At 47.9% G+C, this 26650-nt stretch overlaps 1 protein-coding gene and 1 long non-coding RNA gene across 9 annotated transcripts; one reads left to right on the forward strand and one right to left on the reverse strand.

Moving 5' to 3' along the window:
• Positions 1 to 48: 48 nt before the first annotated feature.
• Positions 49 to 23134, reverse strand: BID (BH3 interacting domain death agonist). Of its 6 annotated transcripts, none has more exons than XM_056339031.1 (8): positions 22996 to 23124; positions 17277 to 17347; positions 9740 to 9882; positions 7893 to 7961; positions 5166 to 5358; positions 3762 to 3904; positions 1980 to 2183; positions 49 to 1001 (listed from the first exon to the last, which is right to left on the reverse strand). In XM_056339031.1, exons 4-8 carry the CDS (start codon positions 7899 to 7901, stop codon positions 990 to 992), a joined length of 561 nt encoding a protein of 186 aa, XP_056195006.1. In that variant the 5' UTR covers positions 7902 to 7961; positions 9740 to 9882; positions 17277 to 17347; positions 22996 to 23124; the 3' UTR covers positions 49 to 989. The 6 variants fall into 6 exon arrangements, with proteins under 6 accessions (XP_056195006.1, XP_056195000.1, XP_056195002.1 ...); XM_056339025.1 differs by having other exon boundaries at positions 5157 to 5358; positions 22996 to 23112; XM_056339027.1 differs by lacking the exon at positions 22996 to 23124 and adding an exon at positions 20805 to 20940 and having other exon boundaries at positions 5157 to 5358.
• LOC130149424 (uncharacterized) lies at positions 23074 to 26592 on the forward strand. 3 transcript variants are annotated; one of them, XR_008821919.1, is made up of 3 exons: positions 23074 to 23153; positions 23724 to 24687; positions 24930 to 26592. It is a non-coding gene; the product is annotated as an uncharacterized LOC130149424 (long non-coding RNA). The 3 variants fall into 3 exon arrangements; XR_008821918.1 differs by having other exon boundaries at positions 23724 to 24362; XR_008821917.1 differs by having other exon boundaries at positions 23724 to 24078; positions 24230 to 26592.
• Positions 26593 to 26650: the final 58 nt, after the last annotated feature.

A 26650-nucleotide genomic window follows, 5' to 3' on the forward strand; every position in this document is an offset into this window, starting at 1 on the left:
AATACCAAAAAAAAATCCAGGTGGAAATTGAAATTCTTAAGAGCTGTATTGCCATAAGAACTGACAATTTTATTTAAGTTAAAAAAAAACCCCACAAAATATTTACATCGATTCAGAACTTCTGAGGCTGCTGGATCATAGGTGAAGTCATGACAGGTATGTATCAAATCAACCCGAGTCACAGTTTGTTGAACCTGAGATGTGACTACAATACTCATAAGAAATGCCAGGTCCAAGGCTGATACCTTCTTTCCCTTTATAGCATGACATTCTAAAGCTAAACACTTTTCCTCAAGCATATCCAGGTTGCATTCCCTGAAAGAATTTGCCCTGTACCTAGCCCTGCCCTTTTCTTTAGATTCTTGTTTGGTTTTAATTTTTCAAGCAAGCACAGGTTTATGGCAATTAATATTGAAGTATCTTTACTTCAGCTTTTCCTGGTCAAACACCTCAGTCTCTGTCAGTGTCTCTCTTGCTGCCAGCTCCTCACTAAGATAGACCTGATTGACATACAAGCCCCCTCCCCCCTTTGGTGATCTGTGTTGATCAGCCACCCATTTTACAGCTTGAGGCCTTTCTGGGAACAGTAACACTCAGTGTGGCTCAGCTGCAGCACCTGGAGCTGGACTGGGAAGAGCTTAACTAAAGCAAAATGCTACAGCTAATTCAAAAAAATACTGAAGTTCAGGCTCTGCTCACAGCACTTCCTCCAGGGGCACAGGCCAGGGTCTGCACAAAGGCTAGGAAAGTAAAAAAAAAAAAACACCCACAGAGAGAGCAAGCACTACCCCTCACAGGCACCAGCAGAGCTGGCACACAGCTCACACTATCACTATCATTGCTGTGCTAGTCTACAACAGCCTATCTATGAAGCTCTGCCTTCCCTTTCACAGCTGTATCTCAGAAGTTGAGAGCAGAAAAAGAGATTCACACACATGAAGTAAAGAGTCTTCAGGAATCCGCATCCTCCACACAGAGGGCTGGCGAGCTCAGTTATCCAGCTAGAGGGAGAGAAACAGAACCAGCGTTAACAGCAACAGAGCCACCGTCCCATGGCAAGACCTGTGCCCTGTGCCTGCCTGCGGAGCCCGGCAGCCACCACGGCTGCATGTCCCCACGGCCACAAACCATGGCTCGACTCTGCCACCTCCAGCACTGCATGTCTGCCATCACCGCCTGACATCACCCACTTTCCGTGCTAATGGCAGGGAGAGCACTGGCACAAGTCCCAGAACAGTGTGGAACAGCCTCCGGTGCCCAGCTCTATCCCGCTCCTAATGCCACCACGCTGGGGCAGGTGGGCAACCATCAGCCCAGCAGCCCTTTGCCTGCCCGCTCTGCGCTATGGCAGCGCCCCACGGAGCGGTAAGGCAGCACAGGGCAGTCTCCTACACTAGTGACCAGTTTCTGCATGCACGTGCGTGCGTGTCCCCTCCCCTCCCCCAACAGGGCAGTCGCTGAAGCAGGGGCCAGACGCCCGCCCGAGCCTCTACCCTGGCTTGACTGCTAGCAGTTCAGTGTCCCCCCTGTGCTGCAGCTCCAACAAAGAACAAGAATGGAGCTGCCGTGTCCCATCTGGCCATTCCTCGTTGTTCTGCTGTTGCTCAGGGGCAGCTCCTTTCTCCTTCCACTTCTGCCAGGCTCTGGGGAGCCCAGGGAGACAAGAGCAGAGGCCTCAGGCCCAACCGGTTCAGGAAACGTTGGCCTGCAGAGCTCGGGTCAGGCCTGCCTTGCCCGCACAGCTCCCCGAAGAGACTGCAGGGAGGAGACGAGCAATCGCATCTTTCTCTGCCCTACATTATAAATGTGCTCTGTTCACCAACTTCTGTGAGTGGGGTGAGGAGAAGCTGTGACATGTCCCCCTCAAGCCTCACTCCCTCAGCACACCACAGGGACTGGCATTCCCTTCTGGACAAACCTCCAGAGCACCACAGGGAAACCGGTTGTTCCCTCCAGGAAAGCCGTCTGACCGCACTCACCATTCTGACAACGTAGTTGTGGAGCTGCTGCCTGATGTAGTTCACAGTGGTGTTGAAGACACGCGGTAGAAGGGAGGGCATTGTATTTGCAATTTTTTTAGTTAAGACCATTGCTAGCACCAACATGCCCTTCTCCTGTTCCATGTCTAAGGGGATGGCTCGTGCAAGCCCTTCCACTGCCTCCGACATGTGCCGGATTATCTCCTGTATGGAAGGAAGAGAGAGATCTCAGCGCAATAGCTCTGGGAGAAAGGGATCTCTGCGCAGCCTGCCAGTCCTGTGCTGGTAACAACGTGCTTGTTCCAGCACCTCACAGGATGCTGCTCCCCCCTTCCTCCTGGGCACAGCAGCCTGCCTGTTACGTGCCCTCAATGGCAGCAAGGATGACTACATTAAGCTCAGCTGCTCACCCAAGACAAAAAGAAAGGGAGACAACACATACACTACTGGAAAATTTAGACAGCACCTTACACACTCAGGGCGAAACAGCCCCCCTTCCTCCCCAGCCTAGCCTGCCAAGTCCTCAAATGGCACAGGAATCCTGGGGCTCCCAGGAAAGGCAACCTGCCCTAAACACAGTGAAGCTCAGGGGTACAAGCTTAGATGGGGACTATCAAGAACACAAAGTGAGTTTCATAGAAAAGCTTTCACATAGGGAGGAGCTAGACAAGGTGTCCAAGCATGGAACAAATACTGCCTTGCTCTGCAGTATGTATATGCACATACTAAGCTATGCTACTAGTGTGAAAAAGCAAGGTCCACCTGGTCAGAAGTTAGGTTTGGCTCGTTCTTATTGAAGACCAAAAAGTTAGGCAATAAATTTGAAGGCCTAAACCAAACTGGGTGGAGAACAAGACAGCAGGAGTGGGGAGGGTCAGACTCTGCTGGAATCAGTCTGTGCAGGTGACAAACCCCAGTAGAAGACACCCACATCACAAAAAAAAGCCAAAAAAGATTGGTTTAAGTCATTAAATCCTGCCTTTTCAGCAAGAAGGTGAACCCTTAATTCAAAGACAGCATTAGCTTATAAAGCATAAGAAACTCAATCACAGGCAGAGAAAGCCAAACAAGCCATAAAGCCAGTTATCTTGAAGATGCCAAAAAGGCTCTGTGGAAGAAAACTGTGGCTCTTGATCCAGATGTGGATCCAATCCTTAAAAGGAAAAAAGGAGGTATGTCTAACACAAGGGACCTCAAACGCAGACCTTCTCAGCAGGTCACCCATCCAGGGCAAACCTCACTGCCACCCCCAATGCCGACAGCCTGAGCTAAACAGTTACGGCACTAGAAAAGGGTCTCACTACTTGCTGTCCCTTCAGTGTTCAGTAAGAAGCACAAGTCGAGCTGCTGGCACAAACACTGCTCCAGTTTTGCCGACATGACAAGCAGCAGACAAACAGGATCCAGCACCAAAGATCTTAAGGACAAATACTAAGCCTCAACCAGACAGTTGATTTTCAAAGATAAGCCATTGGGCCAACAAAATGAAGTCAAAATGCCTCTGAAAGTCTGTTCTCCACAACTACCCCAATTTCACCATCTGCAGAAAGGAGACTGAACCCAAGGAACCCAACTGGCAGGGTAACAGCTGCCACAGGATACAGCATCACCTCTTAACAAATCTTAAAATGTAAGCGTTTGGGCTGAATTTTAAGATGGCAACAATTAAATCGGCAAACTAGCAAAGATACAGACATTGCAAGCTTGCTGCTTCAAAGTCACTGCAGGAAGGATGCACAGCATTTAGAAAGGGACCTGCTAGTCAGGTGGCTTCTCACTCACCTCTCCAGACAGATTCTTGTTCAGGAAGTGCTGCATTAGGTCATTTACTACTCTTGCATTGATTTCTTTATCAAACCGGTCTCCAATCTCAGCAAGCTGAGCAGCAATGGTCTGGACAACTTCATTTACCTCAGGGTCAAACACTGCCAACACATACAGCAGGATTTAGTCCACAGGCTGCAGTCAGACTAGGTTTGGCACAGGTAAGCTGACCCACAGCATTTTGCAAGAATTCCCTTCCCACCCCACCCCCAATCACAGTGCATTCATGACAGTGATGCACACTACAACCTCCTTGCATGCACTCAACTCATTTACCAGAGACCGTGTGCAACAGGTTATCTGTAGTTCAGGTAAAGTGCAGCCATACGCTGCCCAAAAAACACCACACGGGAAGGTCAGAACACCTCCAACCAGAATTCGTACAGGACAGCTACAGCCAACACCTTGCTTAGAGAAGTGAGTGTGTGCCTAGTTTTGTCAAGTGACTACTGTCAGGACCTGTCTCTTAAGCACCATCTGAAGCATGCCATCTCGCGGAATCATAGAGCAGTTGCGTTGGAAGGGACCTGTAAAAGGTCCTGCAATGAGCAGGGACATCTTCAGCTGGATCAGGTTGCTCAGAGCCCCGTTCAACCCGACCTTGAATTTTCCAGGGATGGGGCATCTGCCATCTCTCTGGATAACCTGTTCCAGTGTTTCACCACCCTCACTATAAAAAAAAAAAAAGTCTTCCTTGTTATCTAGTCTGATTCTACCCTCCTTTAGTTTAAAAGCATTATTCCTTGTCCGATCTCCTTTTGGCAAAGCTTCCCATTGTCACTTGGGGCATGAGATCTATGCAGGTATGTGTAAGGGAGGGCTATTTACTGTAGCAGTTCCTCCTCAGTCAATATGCCAGCTGACACATTCTGCACAAGGGGCGATAGCCATCCTGCAGGTGGCTAGTGAAGCAGCAACAGTACCAGAAACTATCTGAGGAACAGTTTCCACCACACTGGTAGAGCAGAAAGGGATTCACCCAGTACCAAAACAAGAGTTATTCCAAAATCCCAGCCCAAATACTGATGCTGCCGGAAGAGCAGTGTGAGGCCTAACAACTGTCCTCAAGGACAGCTATCATTAGTACCAGCTTTGTGGCCCTCATTCTGATGTGCTGCAGACAAACCTCAAGGTGATGAGCGCTCTGGAAATCCATGGGGAGATAAGAGTGCTAAGCACTAGCTATCTTTGTGGTTAAAACTCCCAACGAACACCAGCACCACCTGCCACATCTGAAATCTCTCAATGGAGAAAACATTACTCCTCTGAAACAGACCAGCAGCAAAGATAGGAAAAGGGAAAAGAAAACAACACCTTCAGGGAGGCTTGTAGGATAGAGAAAAGAGCACTGACCTAGCTCACCGTTCTGCAAGTGGCCACTCCGATTGCCATCGGTCTGAAGTTCCACCTCATCATCATAGTAGCAGCTGTCTTTCAGGAATGGCACAATCCCCTGGCTTTGCAGGGAATGCAGCTGCTCTCTGAACCTGCAGTCAGAGGATGCCTCCAGGAAGGTGTACAGCAGTGCACACTCCATCTGGACAGATCCATTGATCTTAAAAGTAAGAAAAATCAACGTTAAGCCCATGCCTAGGAAAAGTCCCACTCAAAAAGTCTACACATATGCTGTTTTCCAACCCCCCCAAACACATTTCTCTGGCCTCCTTTGGGCATCCCAAAGAGCCTTAGTCAGGGAGTCCATAAGACTTCAGCAAATGCACACCAACACCTGGATGTGTGCCCACACAGAACGGTCTGGTGGTGAATGACGGATGGCTCTGTTCTTACAAACCAGTGGTGGAAGAGTCAGCTCACCTTCTCCTCACATTTCCAGCTGTGCCAATAACAAACCCTGCTCAGAACTCCTCTTTTGAAATAGGTGTGTACTTAGCACAAACCACCCACTTCTCCCTTTTCAGACATCTTTCTTTGGAAGGTTTTTACCCCTGTATTTGGGAATTGGGCATGCTACTTCCTGTGCATGAGCCCAGCAGCTTCCCTTTAAATGTAATCAGAGCACAACAGTAACAAGGTGAGAAACAGTTAATGGCACAAGTCTGCTAAAAACCCCAAGGTTCAGATTTATTCTCCCTCTTCAATGGGATCTTGACTAGCTCCGTAATAAAACTGTTCAGCTCTCTGTAGAGAACCAAGCAGCTGCTCACTAAGAACAACAACAGTGAAATGGCAGCACATTGGTGCCTGGTGTCATCTACACTGGCACATCCACCCCCAGTACGCAGGCTGTCCTGGTTTCAGCTGGGATGGAGTTAATTACCTTCTTAGTAGCCAGTACAGTGCTGTGTTTTGGCTTTGATGCGAGAATAAGGTTGATAACCCACTAATGCTTTTAGTTGCTGCTGGGTAATGTTTATACTAACTCAAGGGCTTTTCAGTTTCTCAGGCCCTGCCAGCAAAAAGGCTGGAGGGATACAAGAAACTGGGAGGGGACACAGCCAGGGCAGCTGACCTAAACTAGCCAAAGGGATATTCCGTACCCTGGGCTGCGATGTGTATATCTATATAGCCAGGGGGTTGGCTGGAGCAGGCAGCAGCATAACCAACTGAGCATCAGTGAGCAGGTGGTAAGCAGTTGTGTTGTGTATCACATGTTTCTTTCTTCCTTTCCCTCTGGATTTCATTCTCTCCTCCACCCTCTTTGTTCTAACCGTTATTGTCATTATTATTTCATTTTTATTCTATTTTATTACATTGTTCTTATCTCAACCCTCCAGTTTTAAATTCCTTCCCCATTCCCCTCCCCATCCCTCTGGGTGAGGAGGGAGTGAGCGACCACGAGACAGGCACAGGCTGCCCCCACAGCCATGCACCCTGCTGCTTCCAGCAAGGCAGGACAGAGCCCAAATTAGTTCGGTTGAGGAGGTCCATGAGGCAGTCAAACCGATGAGCAAGAGGTCCCACTGGAACATGGGGCCTCATAACCAACTAAGGCATCTGCAGAAAACTAGGAGGTTGTCCAATAATTTTAGTTAAGCAGCTAAAAAGAGTAGGATGTTGTGTAAGCACAGAAATAAAAGTGAGAAAGAAAATCCTTACTCTGGTACACAGAATGTCTGCAAGAAAATGCTTAGGCTTAATCCAACTAGGGAGAAGAATCAAGGCTAAAGTAGAATGGTTTGTCTTGCCAACTGCATAGGGTAATAGATATGCAACCAGGATGAACTTGATAATTTAAAGGAAGTTTCAGACACCTTTTGGGGAGTGAAACTTTGCAAGACCACCTATATGTACAGAACCCTATCAGTAATATACCAGACCCATATTGCCTAGGCAACAGCAGCAAAACTGGGACAAATGCATAAGTAGTAATTAAGGAGAGGTTTTTTTACTTGAGACTGGACAGAAAAAAAGACAACAGACAACAAAAAGGAGACTTCAGAAGTGGGAACAAATGGAAAATAAGGTATATAATAAATATTATTATATAGGAAATATATTATATATAGGAAAATAAGGTCAGAGACGACAAAAGGCACATCTTCCATGACCTGACCATGGATTTTTACAGACAGTAGTGAAGCTCACCTGGTGACCCACGCTCACTGGGGCACCAGCGGCAATCCCCTTGAACAACCCACTGGACTAGTTTGTGTCCAAAAGGCTTGTGGGTGGGCAGAGCAAAGAGGGCTATAACTGTACCCTCACACTAGGTAGAGTGGGGAGGAGAAGACATTTCAATCGCAGCTCAGTGTAGTTAAGATTTAAGTGTGATAAATAGTAGCTTCATAATTGCATTTAATATTGCACAAGATGCATTAAGTTGAGCACAGTGGTATGTCTATTCATTTGACAGCTTAGTTTCTAGACTTATCAATAAATACTGTAGTCTCTTAAACAGCTACGTCTCCAGCCTCACACTGTGAGGCAAGAGGAAGCAGCTTGCCAATTAAGTGGTTCCATCCACTTCTCTATTCAGAGCAGTGTCAGGGCTCCTGCCCGAGCTCCGAGGGAAAAAAGGAGGACACGAGCCAGGACTCTGAGACTTAACCCCTTTGAGGTATCTCAGAACAAGTGCACAAGAGAACTGGTCACTGTGAACCCCTGACTTCAGTCATGTTTGAACCTAACCTGTTCCATGATGGATTCAGAGACAGAGCACCTCTTGTCACCCTCTGCTTCAGACCAGAAGTCCTCGCCCTGCAAAACAGTAAGAAAGAAACGGGTGAAAGGAAAAAAATTTCCTGTAAACCCACATCTTGCAGCAATGTTCATGGGTCTGACCACATCTCATAGAAAATAACCTTTCTAGTGATGCATATCCATATTTCTGGACAGGGCTACCCACCACACAGTCAGTCATAAACAAAGGCTGAGAAAGCCACAAGTGTCCCAGCAAGAAGGGCCCTATTCACACGAATGAGGGGCATCAAACTCCTTCCCGTCACAGATGCATGAAAGACAGCAGAGCAACGTATCTTTAAAGCCAAGAGGTGGTGATGGGGAAGGGAGGGACAAGACTTCATAGTGCCAGAGGCTGGAACACAAAGCAGTGTAATCACAGGGGAGTTCCTCAGTATCTACTGAGAGCAGGTAAGCTGCTTGGGTCTGCATGCACAGCAGCATGTTCTGAAGTGAAACACCCAGCTGACAGTGCTACAGATCTGCAGGACTTTAAGGCTGCCTACCCTGACACCCATGCAGAGGTACACGTGCATACTCAGGTTATTTCAATACTTCCCCAGCAAACACCTAGGGACAGAGAAGGTTGCACCAAGCGTCATCAAAGGCTTCTAGTTACATGAACGCTAATCCATTAAGCCTCCAGGGAGCCCTACTAGGAAGAAGGGAAAAAACAGGACCCAGGTCACAAGCTCCTCTGCCCCCAAGGTGCATGCTCAGGGCCGACAACCCACAGCCTGCCTTGTGGCTGGGCAGTGCCCAAGGGAACGGGCATGCAGGGAGGCCAGAGAGCATGGCACAGGAGGTGGCCTCTCACCCACCAAGAGCAGCTGGTAAGGAGCACAGTGCTCCCTCCTCATTCGGCCAGGTGAGCTGACGGGCAGGCCAGACCAGCAGCTGAAGCAGTCACATCTGGTACAGGAAGTCCCAGAGCAAGAAAGGTGCAAGATTTGCACTTGCTGTGCAGATAACTCAAGGCTACCCACCTAGCAAATGCCAAAGCAGGGAGGACAGGAATCCTGTTTGGGAATCCTGCATTTGCTGCCTCAGATGCAATAGTCCCACAACTGCACACAGAAGTCTCTGGTGCAAACTGGCTTCAGCTCTTGATGAGCAGGGCCTGGCTGAAAGTGGGCACTACCTTCCCACCAGGCCTTCACCCAGGGCAATAGTCTGGCTGCTACACAGGTACCCTCTCATCAAAAATGGGGTGAAAGTGCCAAGGAGCCCAACCAGGTGGCCTGCAACCACCAAAGACCTGGCTAGCGATGAATGATCCTATTTCATAGTAACAACCCCTCACAACTGTGTTTTAAATAACTAAGCATGCTGGTGGAAAAGAGGAAGCGAGAACAGAAATTAATACAAACTCTGAAGGAAACCACAGTAATAATTTAGAGAGATCATGAATTTCCCAACTTTTCAAAGGCTCTTAGAAGCCCCCAAGACTGAAACATATTCTCAGCAGCCCACAGGCAGCCTCTTAACCATAAGCTTATTTTTCATTTAGTTGTTACAATAGACCAGGGGTCCTCGAACTACGGCCTGCGGGCTGGATATGGCCCCCCAGGGTCCTCAATCCGGCCCCCGGTATTTACAGACCCCCCCCGCCGGGGGTTGGGGGGGAAACCAAGCAGCCGCAGATGACTGCCTGCCACTGCATCCGCGCGCCGGCCCCCTGGTTAAAAAGTTTGAGGACCCCTGCAATAGACTAACAGCCTCTTAAAACACAGGCTCAGCCTTTACTGCTTTGCATTTTTCTTTATTCCATTCAAATCCCTATTGCTGCTACTCACCTTTAAAGGGAGTGCTGGCTGGGGAGAGTGCGGTCCTCCCTCTTCTCTGGGACCTGAAACAGGTCAGGGTGACCCTTCTCCTTGGCTTGACTTTGCTGAAGAGCCAGGTGTTAATTCAGGTTGGAGAACTTGAGACAGAATGCCTGAGATTAAGAGGAAAGTGGCGATTTAGCATTCAGCTGTGGCAGGACCTTAGCTTTGTTCAAATTCCCCAGGAGCTGTCCACACGAGCGACATTTCTGTAGGCTAGGCAAAGCCTCAACTCACACATATTTTGGTTTTATAGATAACATTTATTTTCAATTCAACATAATTCAGCCCAAGCCCAAGGTGTTCATGTTACAACTAGTAAACAGTGGATATTCTCTGATACTAACTCCTGCTCAGTTAAGCACCACGTCCTAAGCCATCACGGCTTCGACTGCGGGAAGGCTGAAGTAGTACTGAGCCTCAGCTGCCACATCGCATTTGCCTTGAAACTCACATTCACCACAGCAATCTTCTTGGCCTCTATCAGTGTTGCCATCCTCACCCAGCTCTAGTCTATGCCAAAAGCTTCATGCAGGACCACAGCAGCACTCTACAGCTGGTCAGATTAACCCATGCTGGCTCATTTGGCTGGCAACAGCCAGCTGACTAACTCGAGCACAGGCTGAACAAATCTCCCCGTTCTTTCAAGGTGCAAGAAGTTGCACCATCCTCTGCTCACACCACACTACATACACAGAGGGGCAGATGTTCTACGGTTCTGGCAGAAGTGCGATGCAACACAAGTCACTACGACTGCAAGTCGCACACAAGTGGCCAGATGTGCTGGTGAAACTAGCTGAGTAGCACTAAAGAGAATTCTCACTCGCAAAAACTTTACAGCAAAACCTCTTCCACCCAAAGCTAGCCAAACTGTGCTAGGGTTACCCATTTTCTTCATTGACGAGAATTCCAGTAAATTGCTGGAGGGCAAGCTGAGCAGTCAGGTGGCAATAAACAGACTAAATAAAACAACAGCTTGCAGAGGGACCAAGGCAATCTTTCTTACACAAGAGGATAGAGCAGAAATCAAAAAAAGCAGAAATCCTTCCTTGGGGGATTTACCACCTGCCACCTCTTTCCAAGGAAAGCTCAGGCTGAGGCTTTAAAATCCAGATTCCCTACATTTTTTGTCATACTTTCACACTGCCAGGAAACTCATTTGTCCAAAAACTCACAAAAAAGGCAACAAAAAAAAAGAAATGCACTGTTGTCTTTTCCCACTCCCTGCTTTAAAAGAAGATGTACAGACCACGTCAGTCCAGGAAGGAAAAGAGGCAAGCTATTCCATTCCTGTATCAGAAAATACAAGTCAAACAGAGATCCAGATCTGTTCCGGGCTTGCCTATACAGCTAAGCCCAGAAAGGCAGGGCACAGCAGCTTGGCACAAGGCTCTGCAACCACATCACCCACACCAGCTTACTATGCCGACTAGAAGCTCTTAAGAGGAACTTGACCCTGCTTGTGCATGCTCCTCACATCAGTTCCTGGAGATGTGCATGAAAGGTGCCTGGATCTGTCTCTACAGACCTAACGCTGTTTTGAAAGCGCTTATGCTTTTCAAAAAGAGGCAGAAGCTTATATGTTGGTTATGGCAGGAAGGTCCTCCCTGAGTGCTGCACAGGTAAAACCTCAACAAGAGCCTCTCAAAACCAGAAAGGGGCTGTGCAGCCCCTACCCCGCCAGGGTTCCTGCCGCACCCAGAGATGTTAACGGGTGTGCAGGGGGAAGAGACCCATGCACTCATGGGTGTTCTTCCCCTCAGGGGATCATCTCAGTTCTATGTAAAGTTAGACGCTCCCCAGGCAAGTCCATAGAATTAGAGACATTAAAAAAAAATATCACCCATCACAGCTGCAGATTGCAAGTTTGTTCACTCCGGCACATGAGCAGAGATAAGACAAAAAAGAACAATAATAAAATTCACCACACTCCGAAGTACTTATATGGTAAAAAATTAAGACAAAGAGGCTTGAAGATGAGAATTTCGTGAACTAAATTCCTTGAATCAGACACTCACCACTGAGGCAGTGAAAGTCCCTGAAGGGTTCCAGTCCTCAGCTAATACAAAGCTCTGCTTGGGTGGTCAAAAACACACCAAAGAACACGGAAAAGGATTTATCCCACACTACAAAATGGCTCCCTACTACTACAATACAAGGCAAAATTCCAGAAACTTCAAGTTTTAGACAATTACTTAAAATCAATGCAAGTGGCTTGCATAGTCACAAAGTTCCTCCTGAGAAGTCAAATTCCTTAACAGAATTTTAAACAAATAGACCCCTGAAGAGCAAGCCCCAATCAAGTGTAATTATGCTGATGTCACCTGAATTTTTTAATCATTAAGACTTTGGAAATCTGAATCTAACACTACCAGGATAAGACCTTTTCTCGTGGATGGAAAGAGTTACAAAAGAAAATGTATATTGGGTGAAAAGAATATTTAGTTGGAGAATGAGAAAAGAGGGAGATAATTGCTACAAACACGATCTGCATTCAGATTCAGATTCTAACTAGACCATTTGCTAAGGTTGCTTTAGGCCTGCTGAAAGTCATGGAATGAGTTTTATGGAGTATGATTTTAAAAAGCATTAGATACCAATTAATTTTAATGCATTATTCCCTTTCACACTTTCAATTCACTCATTAGACAAATGAGCTTAATGTGTTAACAGCTACCTCTGAAAAACCACTAGATGCCTTGAGGTATTCAACAGATAAGACTACAACCAGCTTTTTGAATCGGTTCTTACCATCTTCCTTAGAAAAGAAGTGGAGGGGCTATTTTAAGCACAAGTTTAGGACCCTTAAATCAGCTCTGAATAGTCAGTGTGGGGCATGTCCATTCCAACTCAACACTGTGTTGGGATGAAAGACTGGAGAAGCATGTGTTAAGTAAACATTAACTACAGTTAGAGGAGCACATCCACCAGCCGCTTGTCAACACAGAACTAAAGACCTCATTCCACCCACGCGCCAATTTCAACAAGAGAGAACTCTGTGGATGCTTCCCCCAAAGCAAGCCTCCAAGGCAATCACAATTCTTTAGATGGGGCCGGGTATATCCCGAGGGATGGTGCATACTGCTCTCCTCCAGCAACACCAGTCCCTTCAGGTCTGGTGTCCCGTCTTCTGTTTCTCCTTCTCACCCTCAAGTTGTATTAGTCTTTAAATCTTAAAAGGAACTCATCAGTGCAGCTGTTCCCAGCTGTGCCTACCAGTGAGGGGTGGCAACAGTAGAGGCAGCAGCAGGCAGGGCCAGAATCCCCTGACTCCAGGCTTTAAGGAGAAATGGCATGGCAAGTTTGCAGGGTGGAAAAGAGGGACAGGCAGGACTGCAAGACAGTCTGCACTCCACAGCTCTCTTCCACACCTGCACCTCCTCCCACATCACTGAACTACCTCCTGCAGTTCTGGGAGGCATAAGTAAAGGGAAAAGGCTCTTACTGTACCACGCTTCTCCCAGCACCCTTGCTGATGGTGCCACACCATCTTGGGCAAAGAGGCAACACTGGCCATAGTCGTGCTGGAGAGACCAGACTAAGTTCTCCCTGCCATACCACCGCCACATACTGCATATTTCAAGAGCAAATGCTGCAAGCACACATTTTATCTTCCCAGGTACAGAGCTACACATGGAAACAGCACAGCTGCAAAGCATGCAAGATTTCACCAGCTCTAAAAAACAAGGTACCTCCAGACACTGCAAGCCCACCACCAGCAGCTCCACACACACCAGCGAGAATCAGCTGGCAGCATATACTACTGTTAGAGGAACTCTCAATAATGCTCAAGGCTGCTGTGAACAACAGTAGGTCCCAGAATCCCTACAACAGTGCTAAGCCACCCTACAAATCAGCTTTCGTCCCCTCTTCACACTTCCATTATGTCTTCAAGACTGCTCAGAAAAGAATCCACCCCACCACAAATAATGCCTCTGCTTACCACCACCACCTCTCCTCACAGGTCAGCCTGTGAGTTACTATTCTCAGCTGTATCAGACACTGTCTGGTTATGAAAACATACTCTTTCCAGCAGCAAAGCCACATGCTTGTAGGGCTGACTCCTTTAACAACTTGTCTGGATTCCGAGACAAGTCCCATACAAACACCTGGACAGAGACACTATCAGTCAATGGACCTGTTGTCTGAGTTGTCAAGATATTTACCTTTATGTCTCACATTTGAGTTAGAAATCAATTAAAGCCTTCAAAGCAGAAACTGCAATAAAGCATCAGTCACCGAGAAAGTGCATAGGATTGAAGCCTTTTCGATTTCCTCTGCCTGGCAGCTGAAAGATAAGAACTTTATTTTTGGCAGTCAGGATGACATCATTCTTGGAAGAAATGAAATGGTGCCTATTTGTCCCTTCCTAGACCTGGCGGCTTTTACCTGTCTCGGAGGCAAATATTCCATTGCTGAGTTGCAGAGCTCTTTTCTAGAAGAAGGCATAATTTTACAGGTAGGGAAACTAAGGCACTTGATATGACCTGACATTTTAAATCCACAACCACTCAGTTTCACAGTCTTCCTGAAAACCTGCCACAGGCACAACCACTTTACGTAACCAGCCATTACTAGAAAGTGAGGAAGAGAAGCGAAGATAAACAGCACCGCAGACTTAAGAAGTTCCTTATTTGAGGAAGGATGTGCCTAAGCTGTGCCACACTGCTGCCCATAGCACTTCAACACATGACAGCATAAGCAAATCCTACATAATATAGCCCAAAGTCCGCCGAGGAGTCCCCATCACCCTGCCACACTCAATTTCTAGCCCATAAATCCAACGGGAACTAAACAGCCCTACTACCAGCAAAAACCAGAGCTTTTCCTCATATTTCTCTAGCTATGGAAGAAACCTGACTACTCCCATGGCAGTTCCACACATAACTAACAACTTGGCAGGAGGCAGAAACAAAAAGGAAGAGAGCCTGTTGAACTGCTGAGCTGTGCTGAGATGAATAGGGGTTGTCATAACCACAGAAAGCCTGTCCCCATCACTACTCGGCCTGCAAAGGATACGGCAGCCTCTAACAGTGCTTAGAAGGCGCCAAGGCTTTCCTCACCCGAGACCCACTGTCCTCCTAAACCAGAATTTGATTCTAGGCTTTGGAAAGAAAAGCAGGGTGGTGGGGAAACAGACAGTGCGATACATTAGCCAGATGAAGGACAGGCTGAACAAGCCCCTTTGTGCATTTATGGATGCACATACACATGCTACTGCAAAACCGAAGTGATTAATACCAAAGCTACTGACTTCGAGTTTCTCAGGACTTTCCCCACCACAGGGAACACAGCTTCCCAACCACAGGCATTTTCCATGCATTTGTCTCCAAGGGAAGCCACAACTCCAATAGTATCATTTTGGAAGTAGTAAAACTGACAAGCAGCGGGCAGAACACTGAGATGCCAGCAGGTCTGTGGCCCAGCACAGGACAGACCCCATCCCCCAGTCACTTGTGATTTATTTGCTAAACTCTTAGGAAAGATACCCTGCAGCCAGATCCACTAGACTGCTCAAACCCACCTCTCCAGCTACTCTCAAGCACAACTGCTGATCGCTTGAGGCAGTCAGCTTTTGTTTCTCTCCCTTTCAAGATAGCACCCTCCTTTAAGATGCAAATAACGCCACTACCAGTCACTCCAGCAAGGGATTTTAAACCTTTGATTTAAAAAAATACATTGAAAAGTGCTGAATGTTCTTGCTCGGTAGTTTCAGTGTATATTTATCTTCTAGTATTCAGTGGCACTGAAACTCTAAATAGAGCACAAAGACCCAACACCAATGGATGCTTGTCCAACTGCCGCCTTCGCTGGATCATTTTTACCTTTGATTCTTTATGCTGCCTTAGTACAGAGTGAACACCTCAGCCTGAATGCTAAATACTCTCAGCTGTGTATTTTGACTTAGAAATACATTGCACAGTTTTTTTGATGGGGCTTTATCTTCCTTTTTGAAAGAAAGGCTTTAGAGAGTTTCGAAAAGAAGGTTTCGATTGGCCTTTAAGGGATTTATTTCAGCTCCAAGGTCTGCCACTGTTTCACATTACTCTTCATGACAACATGAATTGCAGCAATCTTCTAGTTATCAGGGCAGTACTTTGACTTCTTAGAAGGAAAAAGAACTTCCTCATCAACCTTTATTTTCATTTGGCTGAGAATGTTGTTGCCCAGCCCCTATGCAGCACATCAATGAATAAGAAGGAACACTGCCATACTACTAACTCTCCTCAAACAAAAGGTAGGCAGGAACTTCTGATTATTGTGGTTTCTATATCAGATCAGTGATGGAGGCAGCACTGTTCAGTATTCTTCAGAAGCCAGCCTACAGATAAAGCTACATTGAAACTGAGTCAGAAGAAACCCTGCAGCTCAAATTGCCCCAAAGCTTGGAGCAGAGATTTGGATTCAGCTAACTGCAGCTAGACCCAAATGGAATTTGCACATCTCCATATTCTGGGCATGGCCACACCTAAGAGGAAGAGGCAAGATTTGGATCCTGACTGCCAATGCAGGTGGTTTTCTTTTGATCTGGGATTGAGCTTAGTTTTTTCCCCTCTGGTGTTGAGCAAAGTAACTCCAGTCAGGCAAACCCGCCCTGCATTTCATCTCCTCAGGAACATGACGAAAATACTTCTACCTTTCCTAAGGACCTGGTAGGAGGAAGCAGAGCAAACCCTGATGAAAAGACACAATCACCCTCCTAAGATTACTGATCTTTACAGGGTCAGCTCTGTGTTCACGAGTCCAACTATCAGCCCAGTAGCTGCAACACAACCCTGCAATAATGTCACAGGGCACGTTCAAGCTGTGCTTACTGTTTGCCTCTTGGAAATGACTGAGGAATCATAATTCCAGTCTTCTGACATTACAAAGGAAGGCCACAATGGGAGCAGGGAGCTCCTCAGTAGTGTTGGTAAGTGGTGGGCACTGGAACAAACTCCAGTTATCACTGGTGATGTGCAAGTGACAGTGTCAAGTCAAACAAATACAAAACTTGCATCCAAATTTAGAAGATGCCACTGCTGGGGCATCAGCACTGGACACTTATACTCTGGCATGCTTTTACAGTGGAGAAGCAACAAAGTGTTCAGTCCCTGGGGCACAGATGACAGTCTCTTATCACTTGGCCTCTCACAAATGCAGGTGCCACTTGGACAGGCTCTGACAAGAGCTGCCAAACAAGACATCAGAAAGTGGGACTGGATACAGTAACTGTCATGCCACCTAGAGGACAAGACTCCTTATTTTACTTTTAAACCCATGCACTACTGTTATGTGCCAGCCTGAGCACAGTCAGAAAATCAGGAATACCACTTCATATTGCAACTTTGAGGCATGTCACGGCTGATACCAACAATAAAGAAGAATGTAATTCTCTTTCCTTTGCCTGACTGGCAAGTTAAACAAGCAAAGTATAAAACTCATCAAAAACAATAAAAAAATGTAAAAGATGGCTGTACAGACACAGGTGGCCACTAACAGTAGCATTGCCTTTGCCTTTGGTTACCTTCAGGCTGTATGACTAGACAAGAACTCCTCTTCCAGACTTGTAAGTACCAGGAATATCTGCACTGCTTTCTGCAGACAAAAAAAAGAAAGAAAAAAGACAAGCTATAAAGATGCTCACAATGTGAAGTTTAAATACTGCATCAGCGTAGGTCATTTGAGACTACACATCCAAGGAGCAATACACCTAAGAGAACCTGATCAAAAGCTCCCTGCTTAAGACAAGTATGGTGACGCAACAGTCAGGATGGCAGGCACAGAGCTACAGCTTGGTGCACAGAACAATTTACTTTCAAGACGATTTTTACAGCTGGTACTCTCCAGAATTATTTTAGCGGAGCCTGTTTACCTTATCGGACTTGGAACACTCACTATAAAGACAAGACTTAAAGCATTGATGGAAAAAGACAAATCTTCACAGCTGCATGTTTGTCTGCTCTGAAAGCATACACAACCTCTCTCAATATTCAACAGATTCTCCAGAACATGAAAGTGAATCTTAAATGGGTTTCCTTCCTCCAAAACAGGAGGTGTATCATAGCTATAAAAATCTCTTCCATTCCTTACTTTTATGTAACAACCATGTACCGGTACAGACAGCCAAAGAGACAATCCCCAGAAGAAAAGCCTGACACTGGTCCTTTGATAACACTGAACATGCTGGCCCTTAGGAGAATTCTCTCCCACCGTGTTGCATTACAACCTCTTACTACCACCATGATAATTAAACTGATGAAGCCTGTGGAAAAAAACCCAACAAAACACAAATCAAAACAAAAACCACCTTGAAGGAATTTCTTAAGACAGGAGCCTAGACATCCTCAGGAACCTCAGAGGAAGTTGTGTATCAAACCAGGCTGGCAACTCAAAACAGCATTTACAGCCCTGATCAAAGGGTTTTGACAGCAGTGCCTCAAACTTGTGGACATGAAAGAAAGCATCATCTCTTTTAAACACCTTTAGCACAATGATAGATGGCTAAGAAAACATTCTCTTTCACAGAAACTCAGCAGGAGCCATTTGGAAGCTGTGACTAGCAGAACTGCAGAACAGTTGCCTCCAGGAGCACACATTTCCTACTGTCCAGGCAAATGGATGCAGTTACACAAGATGCCCCAGCACTCTTCATCACTCCTCCACTCAGCACTGCTCCAGCCTCTCTAGCTGTAAGTCCAAAAGCACAGTGAGAAAGCACCGATTTTACGAAAATACACGACCGTGCATGAAATAATGCAAACCATTTCACTTTCAGTTTTAGCTAATGAGGAAACACAGATTAACACTAAATCCCAAGAAGCGAATATAAAACTGAAATTAAACAACCAGCTGATCTAAGGGGATTTGTTTTGTATGCCTGTTAATCTAAGGGTGTAACAACAATTACAGTAAACTACCAGGACCGAAGTACATATTTTCTCCTTTAAATGAAATGAAAGAAATAGCCCAATACGTCAGAAACACCTGCGTATTGCCCATTCACTATGAACTGCAGCAAGAGCATACTAGGAACTGATCAAAGGTCACAGTGTTTTATCAGGAAATACAGATGGTTTCCAGACACTTAAATTCAACATCCATGTATGCAATGATTGCACACACAATCCAATTCCCCTGCTCATACCTTCAGTGAAGCTGAATAAAAGCTCTGAGATTTTAACGGAAAGTGGTGAGCAAAATACTGAGGTAGGAGTTTAAAGCCAAGTGACAGTCCTCTTGTGATATAGAGCAGCATTCTGAGGATGTACCGAGGTGTACAGCCCTTTCCTCATGTTCACCATCAAGGACAGTCCAACCAAAGCCCACCAAGGCACCTCCACGCAGTACCATATTGGTGTGAAGAAACAGGAGAGCCAGCAGAATGGATCAAGAACAGAAGTTACTAAGCAGACAAGGCAATACTAGCAACACTAAGCTAAAGGGCTACTAAAGGGGATGAGATTGAAAGATTCTTAGAACAGCTGTTGCAAAGGATGCAAAAGACACCAACACAGCACTATGCTCTATGCTTGAGCAATTGCTTCAAAAATCGTGTAGGCAGCAACGCATGCCATCTCATCCAGGTATAAGGAGGTGTCTAACACACACTGATGGCAGCTACAGGGTCCTGTTCAATAGGTGAGGCAACAGCAGGATGCCAGGACATGGTTCACTACAGACATCTGGTACCAATCAAGGCAATCACAGAAGCTTAACAGATTGCTTTCAAACCTAAAGATCGAGACTGGACACTCTGCATGACTTGTAAAAATAAATGTTACATTTTACCCCTCCTTTCCCTATCCTTCTCTGAGCTGGGTGAAAAGAAAAAATCTCTGGGAAAGGGACCAACTATACTCATTGCTGCTTATTTTAATTAAAGCTGAACCCAGCCCCCTGCAACTGCCTCCAACCCCAAGATAAGACATCCAAAACAACAGGGGATCATACTTCAAGCAGAAATCTGCTCCTTTAGCCAAGCTTTAATTTCAACTCCCTAATTAGAAATATTTGCATATACTTTGCTTTGCACAGCACACAGATACGAAGATAATTTCAGCCACAGTATGCTAAGAGAAAACCAGAGGAAGGTGCTTTGCAAAGAAATACCAGATTTGCTGGTAAATTCTGCTTTTTCACTAGTCAAAGAATTGCATGGAAATGAAACCTGCTCATCTGCTCTCAATTCCCTCCAGTAGAAAAAAACCCCAGACCTACCTCCTACTGCTTGTTAGTTCATTCATACCTAGTGGTCGCAGCAGCTGCTTCATCAAGGAGCCAACACCTCATAGCTGCTCCTCCACAGTTACACCAGCAGTCTTTGCACTGAGCATATACACTTTTTAGTGGTTATTATGTCCCTACTGCCCCATTCAGTGGGATGTAAGGGAAGCTGTAATTTCTGAATGCCAGGCCACTCCAGGAAGGTCTCCAAAGGTGGCAGTCACTAGATTTATGTGCCTGTCTGCTTCCAAATTAAACATTTTCATGCTATTACAAGAAAAAAAATCTGTTTGATCTGTCAGCTCCTCCAACTCCTTCCATCCTGTTACACAAGAAAAACACAATACACGGAAACAACATAGCATAACTGACTCCAGGTGAAAGCGCTCAGTGAAAATACACACCAGCCTCCCCCTAATTATGTATCACAGCTCTTAATGTTTTGGGAGCTAACAGAAATAAAAGGCCACACTAAGCACCTTTACAAGGCCCTCACATTTATCCAAAGGTGCAGTGTCCTAGTGCTGGGTACAGGTATACTTAATCCCCAAGAGGAGAAACTCCAGGTTTGCACAGGCAGCACTGGTGGAACTCAAGCACACTGTTCTGCTGAATGTGCACAGTGAGAAACCGAGCTGAACTCATGGTCTCAGCGGTACTAGCGCCAGCTGGCCTCCTGTGGCTGTAAGAAATTGGAAGGGCAGGAACTCAACAAAACCACCTAACCAAAAAAAAAAAATCAGTCTTATTTTTTCTTCCTAAATTCAGCAGATGTCACCAAATGCAAACAAGACGCAGCCAAGTAAGAAGGGGAGATTTTCACACCCACCTTTCTTAGTACAGGGCAGCTTATCCAGCAGGCTCACAGTCAGGTATTACACACTGCACATACACAATGGACGTTTTTTGCCTCAGCTGGACCCTAAACCCTGCCAGGCAGTTATTTTTAATGACAGGCAAGAGATCTAGAAAAGACGACAGGAAAATGGCAAGAGATAGGTTGCAGAAATTCAAGCAAGTTAACAAAGTGCTAGAATGCCTCTTTTTATACAATGCATTCCCCAGGTGTTTTTGCATAACACCAACGGCACAGAGGATATCACAAGTAGAGTATAGCTTTGCAACACCTAAAGAAGACTGAACAGCACTAAACTTGTTACTTAAAGAAGTTGCAAAGGAGAGAAAAATGCACAACCCCCACCCTTTAAGGAATACCTTTAAAAATGTTATACTTCCACGGGCAGGTGAAAACAGTTTCAGTCTGATTGGCGACAAAAAGTTACAACAGAACACCAGTCTTCCCCACAAGTGGACTTTTTGCAAAAGTCCTTTACCAAAAAAACCCAACCCAACCCAAAAACCTTAAAAATAATTTCCTGTTGGGAAACCACCTTGCTCCTTCTTCCACCTAACACAATCATTTCGAAAAGATAACAAAACAAGTATCCTGCAAGACTTTGGCTCACATACCTCAAAAAACATCAAGAAGAGCTGCCAACTTCTAAAGTAAGTATGGACTTTCTGGACTAAGACTTCAGTGATTTAAGTAACTCTGAGGCCCTCTACCTTTTTTTTTTTTTTCAGTAAAAGCTACAAAATACTGTGCATTAACAGAAGACAAGACCCCCCCCCCCCCAAAAAAAAACCAAACAAACAACAACCTGCCAGTTTCAGAGCCACTGGCCCTCCAAGGTACAGAGACCATCACCTGACCACGCGCACCAGAGAAACGCCTTTCTAGGGAAGGGGACCTGCTCACACCGTTTCTTTCCACTTCGCACGCTGTGCGGCTTCCTGCCCCAGCTTCTGCCACCCCGAACGAACGCTGCCCTCGGGTCACAGCGACGTGACCGCTGCTCGCGGGGAACAACGAGGCAGCCAAGGCTGTCACCCCCTGCACGGCGGCCAAGGACAAGCTGTGGGAAGGTGAAGGAGGCTGGAGAAGAGCACACACCGAAGTGACTCATCTTTATCAGTCACCAGGTTCTCCTACGAACTATATAACACCATTATCGGAAATCCTTCCCTGCCCGCTTTCTCGCCGCCGCTGCCACTCCACAGCCCCGCCGCCGGAAAGCCGAGGCAAGCACGGGTCCCGCGGAGCCGCCGCTACGGGATTAACCCCTTGCTCCCTCCTGCCCCGCAAACATCCCCCAGGCTGAAACCTGCCACCACAGACCGAGGGCGAGAGCGTCGGGTTTACGGCTGGGCTCGATAATCTTAAAGGTCTTTTCCAACCTCCATGACTCCACGCTCAGCTTTACCACGCGGGCCAAGGCAAGAGAGCGTCCGTCCCGGTTTACGGGATACCGCCCGTGCGGAAGGGAGCCCGGTCTGCAACAGACACAAACACGGTGGCGGAGGGTGACTCCATTACGGCGGGGTGAAGCCGAAGACGGGCCAGAGCGAGCAGCAGAGCGGCGGCCCGGCCCCGGCCCGGCCCCCCCGGGCGGAGGGCAGCGGGGGCGGGCACCGGTGACCAGCGGAGCGCGGCCGGGCGGGGCTGTCGGAAGATGGAGGGAGCGAGCGGGAAACAAAGTTCAAGGAAAAAGCGGGCGGCTGCAGAGCGAGGTCGGATACGGCCGGCGAAAACCGACCGGGGGAAGCGCATCAGTCGCGGCCCGCAGAACGTTTCCCGCAACCCGCCCCCCCCCGGCCACCGACCGCTCGCCTCGCCGGCGGGCTGAGGGTTGCGAGAAGCAACCGGCAAGTCAGGCCCCGCGGCGCCCCAACCCCCGCTCCCGCCGGCCCCCCTTCCCGAGGCGGGGGCCGCTGTCCCGGAGGGACCGGGGCGGGCCCGACCCGCCGGGGAGCGCCGCGATGCTCACCGCGCCGGCTTCCCGCCCTGCCCTCCCCCCAGCGCGGGCCGGCTGGCGGCGGCGTTCGCAGCGCCGGGCTCGCTCCCTCCCCGCTCCCCGCCGAGGGGAAGGGAAGGAGCAGGTGCGGCGGCGGTTCCGCGGCCCCCACCCCGCAGCCCCGCGAAGCGCTCCCGCCGCCGGGCCGGTGCGGGCCGTACTCACCCAGCAGGAGCGGGGCCCGGCGGCGCGAGCGCGCTGCCTCCCCTCGCGCTATTTGAGCGGCGCCAGGCCCCGCCCCCCCGGCCCTTCGGGGCGGCGCGCGGGCAACGGCGGCACGCGGGCAACGGCGGGCCAGGGGCGGCGGGCAACGGCCGCGCGCGGTAACGGCCGGGGGGGCAACGTAACGGGGGGGGGGGGTGGGGGGTAACGGCCCGGCCGAGGCCAGCCCGGGAGGCGGCCTGAGGCGATGAGGCCCCGCCGCCGGGGGGTGGGTGCGGGGCTGCCCCGGCGGGGGGCGGGGCCGGGCCGCGGGCTGCCCGGGGTGACGGGCCGGGCGCGGGGGAAGGCGGAGCCGGGCCGCCCGCCCCGCGCTTCCTCGGGGCCAGCCGCGGCCGTGAAAGTGGCTCCCGGCGGCTGGTGCCGGGGCTTTCCCCGAGCGGAGCCGCCCTCCCGCCGGCGCGGCCCCCTCAGCGTGGGGGTGACGCGGCACCGGGCCTCCGGCCCCGCCGTTGGCAGGATTGTTCTGGAGCTCGACCAGCGTCCGACCTTGTGCTGCTGGGCCGAAACCTCGTGTCCATTTTACAGCCACTACATCCCTGCCAAAAATAATATTAAATTTTCATTTAATATAGTTTTATGTGTTTAGTATCATTCTACTTCAACTAATTTTTATTTAAACAGCCTTACGGTTTTAATGTAGTTTTGTTTCTCTTACTTTGTATTTAATACAGGTTTCCTGTCGTGTGCTTTCTTCTTCCTAACATGCCGAGGCACCGTACCGATTTCAGCCTTGGTTTTGCTACGCGGAGCACACCGTGGGTGTTTAATCAGGAAGGGGCTGATGGCAGAGTGCTTTTTAAAGTTCCTGGGATTCTGCAAAATTAAGACCAAACTAATTCTGATTCAGGTTTGAGTCATGTGTTTGTCAACCCAGCAAGTGGCTTCATGCTGGGAACTAGGTAGGGGGGGAAAATTGACACGTAGGTATCTGCCAACTTTTGTAAATTCCAAGGAATTGAAGAGAAGTTTCTGGTTTTTTTCAAACTGTTCAACTTGATCTTGGAAAGTCAGCACTGCTAGCCACAGGTAGGCAAAATGCATACTCTGCCTTCTGTCCAGAAGAAATCGGCATTATTTTTTGTTCGCTTGGTTTTGGTATCTGAGTAATATAGATTATTTTATGTATTTGTATAGAAAATGTAAATAATAAAAAAGAGATGTGATCTTTTGCTTACAGGAAACCACGTGATTCCTATGTCTGAGACATTCAGAAAAGTACCACGTACTCAGCAAGTTTGGAAATACTCGTTTATCCACTCCCTTGCAGTCCACAGGCACTGAGACTGTTGCAAAGATGCCAAGGGAAAATGGTACTTTTTCCAAAGCCTGGACAGGTTTTTTGTCTTTCCTTATCCTGAATGCTGTGTAAAGGGATGCAGGCTAAGGAAGGAGGCAACTCTTCATCGCTTCCATTGAGTAATATCTATAAAATGAAGCAGGAGGCCCCCTCCTTCCCTCTGGCAGGATGATACCATCTGTGATGCAGCTGAGGAGCCACGTTACAGCACTGTTGCTTTTACCCATTACCACCTGTAGGAGCCTTTTCTCAATTGCCGCTGATGCTTTAGGATTTAAAGGAGGAAGATGCACTCGACCTCTGCTTGAATTGAATCTCCTCCAAGTATGCTTTTCCTGGTGAGATGAGCAGCCCAGTGGCATTCTTACGAGATTAGGTTTGCATTCTACCATATACAGGACTTAAAAATGCAATTGCTAATGCAGGCAGCTGTCCCAGCACTCACGGTTGGGACTTTTCAAAAACAAACATGAGGGAAGCCAAAATGCCAGGTTTTGCATCTGCTCTTTGATCTTAGCATTAGGCGTGACTTCCTCCTAGTTATGTTTCCTGACAAGTCACATGTGTTGTCTTTATCCAGGCCAAGCAGCTGTACAACATAATATGTTATGGCCAGGAGGCTCTGCATTGAACCCATTGACATCCTCCTTCCTGTGCTCCTCCTCAGAGCCAAGGGCACGTTCACGCTGCTTCCACCTCAGTAACCGCTGTGCTGTTCCTTACCTCAGCACTGAACCTGAAGAACTGGGGAGGAGTCACGGGGAACAAGGCAGGCTGGGTGAGGTAGCTTCGAGGGCATGAAACACCATGTGGGGAAAGGGTGGGAGGCTCTCGAAGGCTACTCATCATCAATGGAAACTGAAAGAAGCAGCTGCCAGCACGCTGGGCTCCTGAGGCAGGACTTTTTTGTAAGAGATCTTCTTCAGGTGTTACTTCTTACGCGCACATAGCTAATCTGTGCAGGGAGTGTGATCCTGCTCATCTCCACGGGCCCTCCATCCAGGGCTGGTGCAGCTCATTGCCAAAGTGAGCAATACAGAAACACCTCCTAGGAGACTGGTGGTTCTGTCCATAGTTTATAAAATAGCAGAACCTCTGGGTCCCTAATTGAGGTCAGGGGCTAACAAGTTTGCAGTGTAATTAAAAGCTGTGATGAAGTGTTGTAAGGCTGGCTTCCTGAGCTATGGATGGGAGCTGACCTCCTGTGTCTCAAAGTCCAGCGGTCAATTTCCATATATTCGTTTCTCTTCTGGCATCACAGAAATCCTTGTGGACTGGCCTTTTGACACCAGAGAGATCCCTCCTGGCTAACCACAGCTTTCTCCCACTACTCTCTGAAAGCAAGAGACCACAAGGACAGGAAGAGGTGTATGGTTTGAAACAGCCTCCAAGAAGTGCCGACCTACTGAGCTACACGGATGAAACGAAGTCGTGAGCTGTGTCGCTCCTGAGCGCAGCCTGCTATCTCCAGCCTCCAGGCCCTGGGGCCCACCCCCCAGCGCCAGCCACGTTACAAACACGAGGGTTTATCCTTTGTTTTGAAAATGGTTGGGTGCAGGAAAAGAAGACTCGTTCGGGATTTCCCCTGCCTGGGATTTCCCACAACTTCCTGTGTTTTCTGCTTTTGAAAAAAAAAAAAAAAAAAAGGCACGAAGTCTTATGATTTCTGTTTACTCAGTGACAGCATTGCTGCTGTCTGGGTGTCATTCCTTCAGGCATCAAGCTCCTGATGTTTACTGAACCCAGCACCCACCACTTGGGGTGAACACTGACCCTCTTCACACAGGAGATACCCAGATGCCTTGTCTTGACACATGAGCTGGTGAGCTTGAACCTCTGAATCCTTCCAGTCAGTTCAAGGGGCACAGCTCTGGAGCGCCACATCCCTTAAGCTGGCAGAGTGCAGATGAGACAGGGCATGGAGTGGTGGGGGTTTAAAACAACACAAAAAGTCAGCACAGAAACAGAAATGTCATTCATTCCTTATTTTACTGAATGCTGCTATACCACTGTCAGGTGTTCACGCTAGGACTGCAGGCTAAGAAAGTGAGCTACAGCTACAGAAATGAAGTCTTAGTTCCTACAATTCAATTTACATTACTTTCAGCCCTTCTGGGCCATTACTTGTAATTTCTCTTCACAGAGAAGCTGAAGAAACAATGTAAAATGTGGAGAGAGGAACCACGTATTTGTGTTGTATCAAGATCGATTTGTTTGTATCTCAGGTAAGATGGGCTGTGAGTGTTCCAGCAAAAGAAAAATTGAAGTCGGACCGTCTTAACACTGAGGTTTTTGTCTCAA

Source organism: Falco biarmicus, chromosome 5, assembly GCF_023638135.1.
Source record: "Falco biarmicus isolate bFalBia1 chromosome 5, bFalBia1.pri, whole genome shotgun sequence".
Classification (NCBI taxonomy): domain Eukaryota; kingdom Metazoa; phylum Chordata; class Aves; order Falconiformes; family Falconidae; genus Falco; species Falco biarmicus.

Bases quoted from the DNA above. Each gene is read 5' to 3' on its own strand.
- BID (XM_056339026.1), bottom strand. The intron at 3,905-5,156 runs GTCAGTGCTCTT...ATGTGTTGGCAG, and splicing joins CTTGCAGAACGGTGAGCTAG to TGTTTGACCCTGAGGTAAAT. The intron at 2,184-3,761 runs GTGAGTGAGAAG...CCTTCCATACAG, and splicing joins ACAAGAATCTGTCTGGAGAG to GAGATAATCCGGCACATGTC.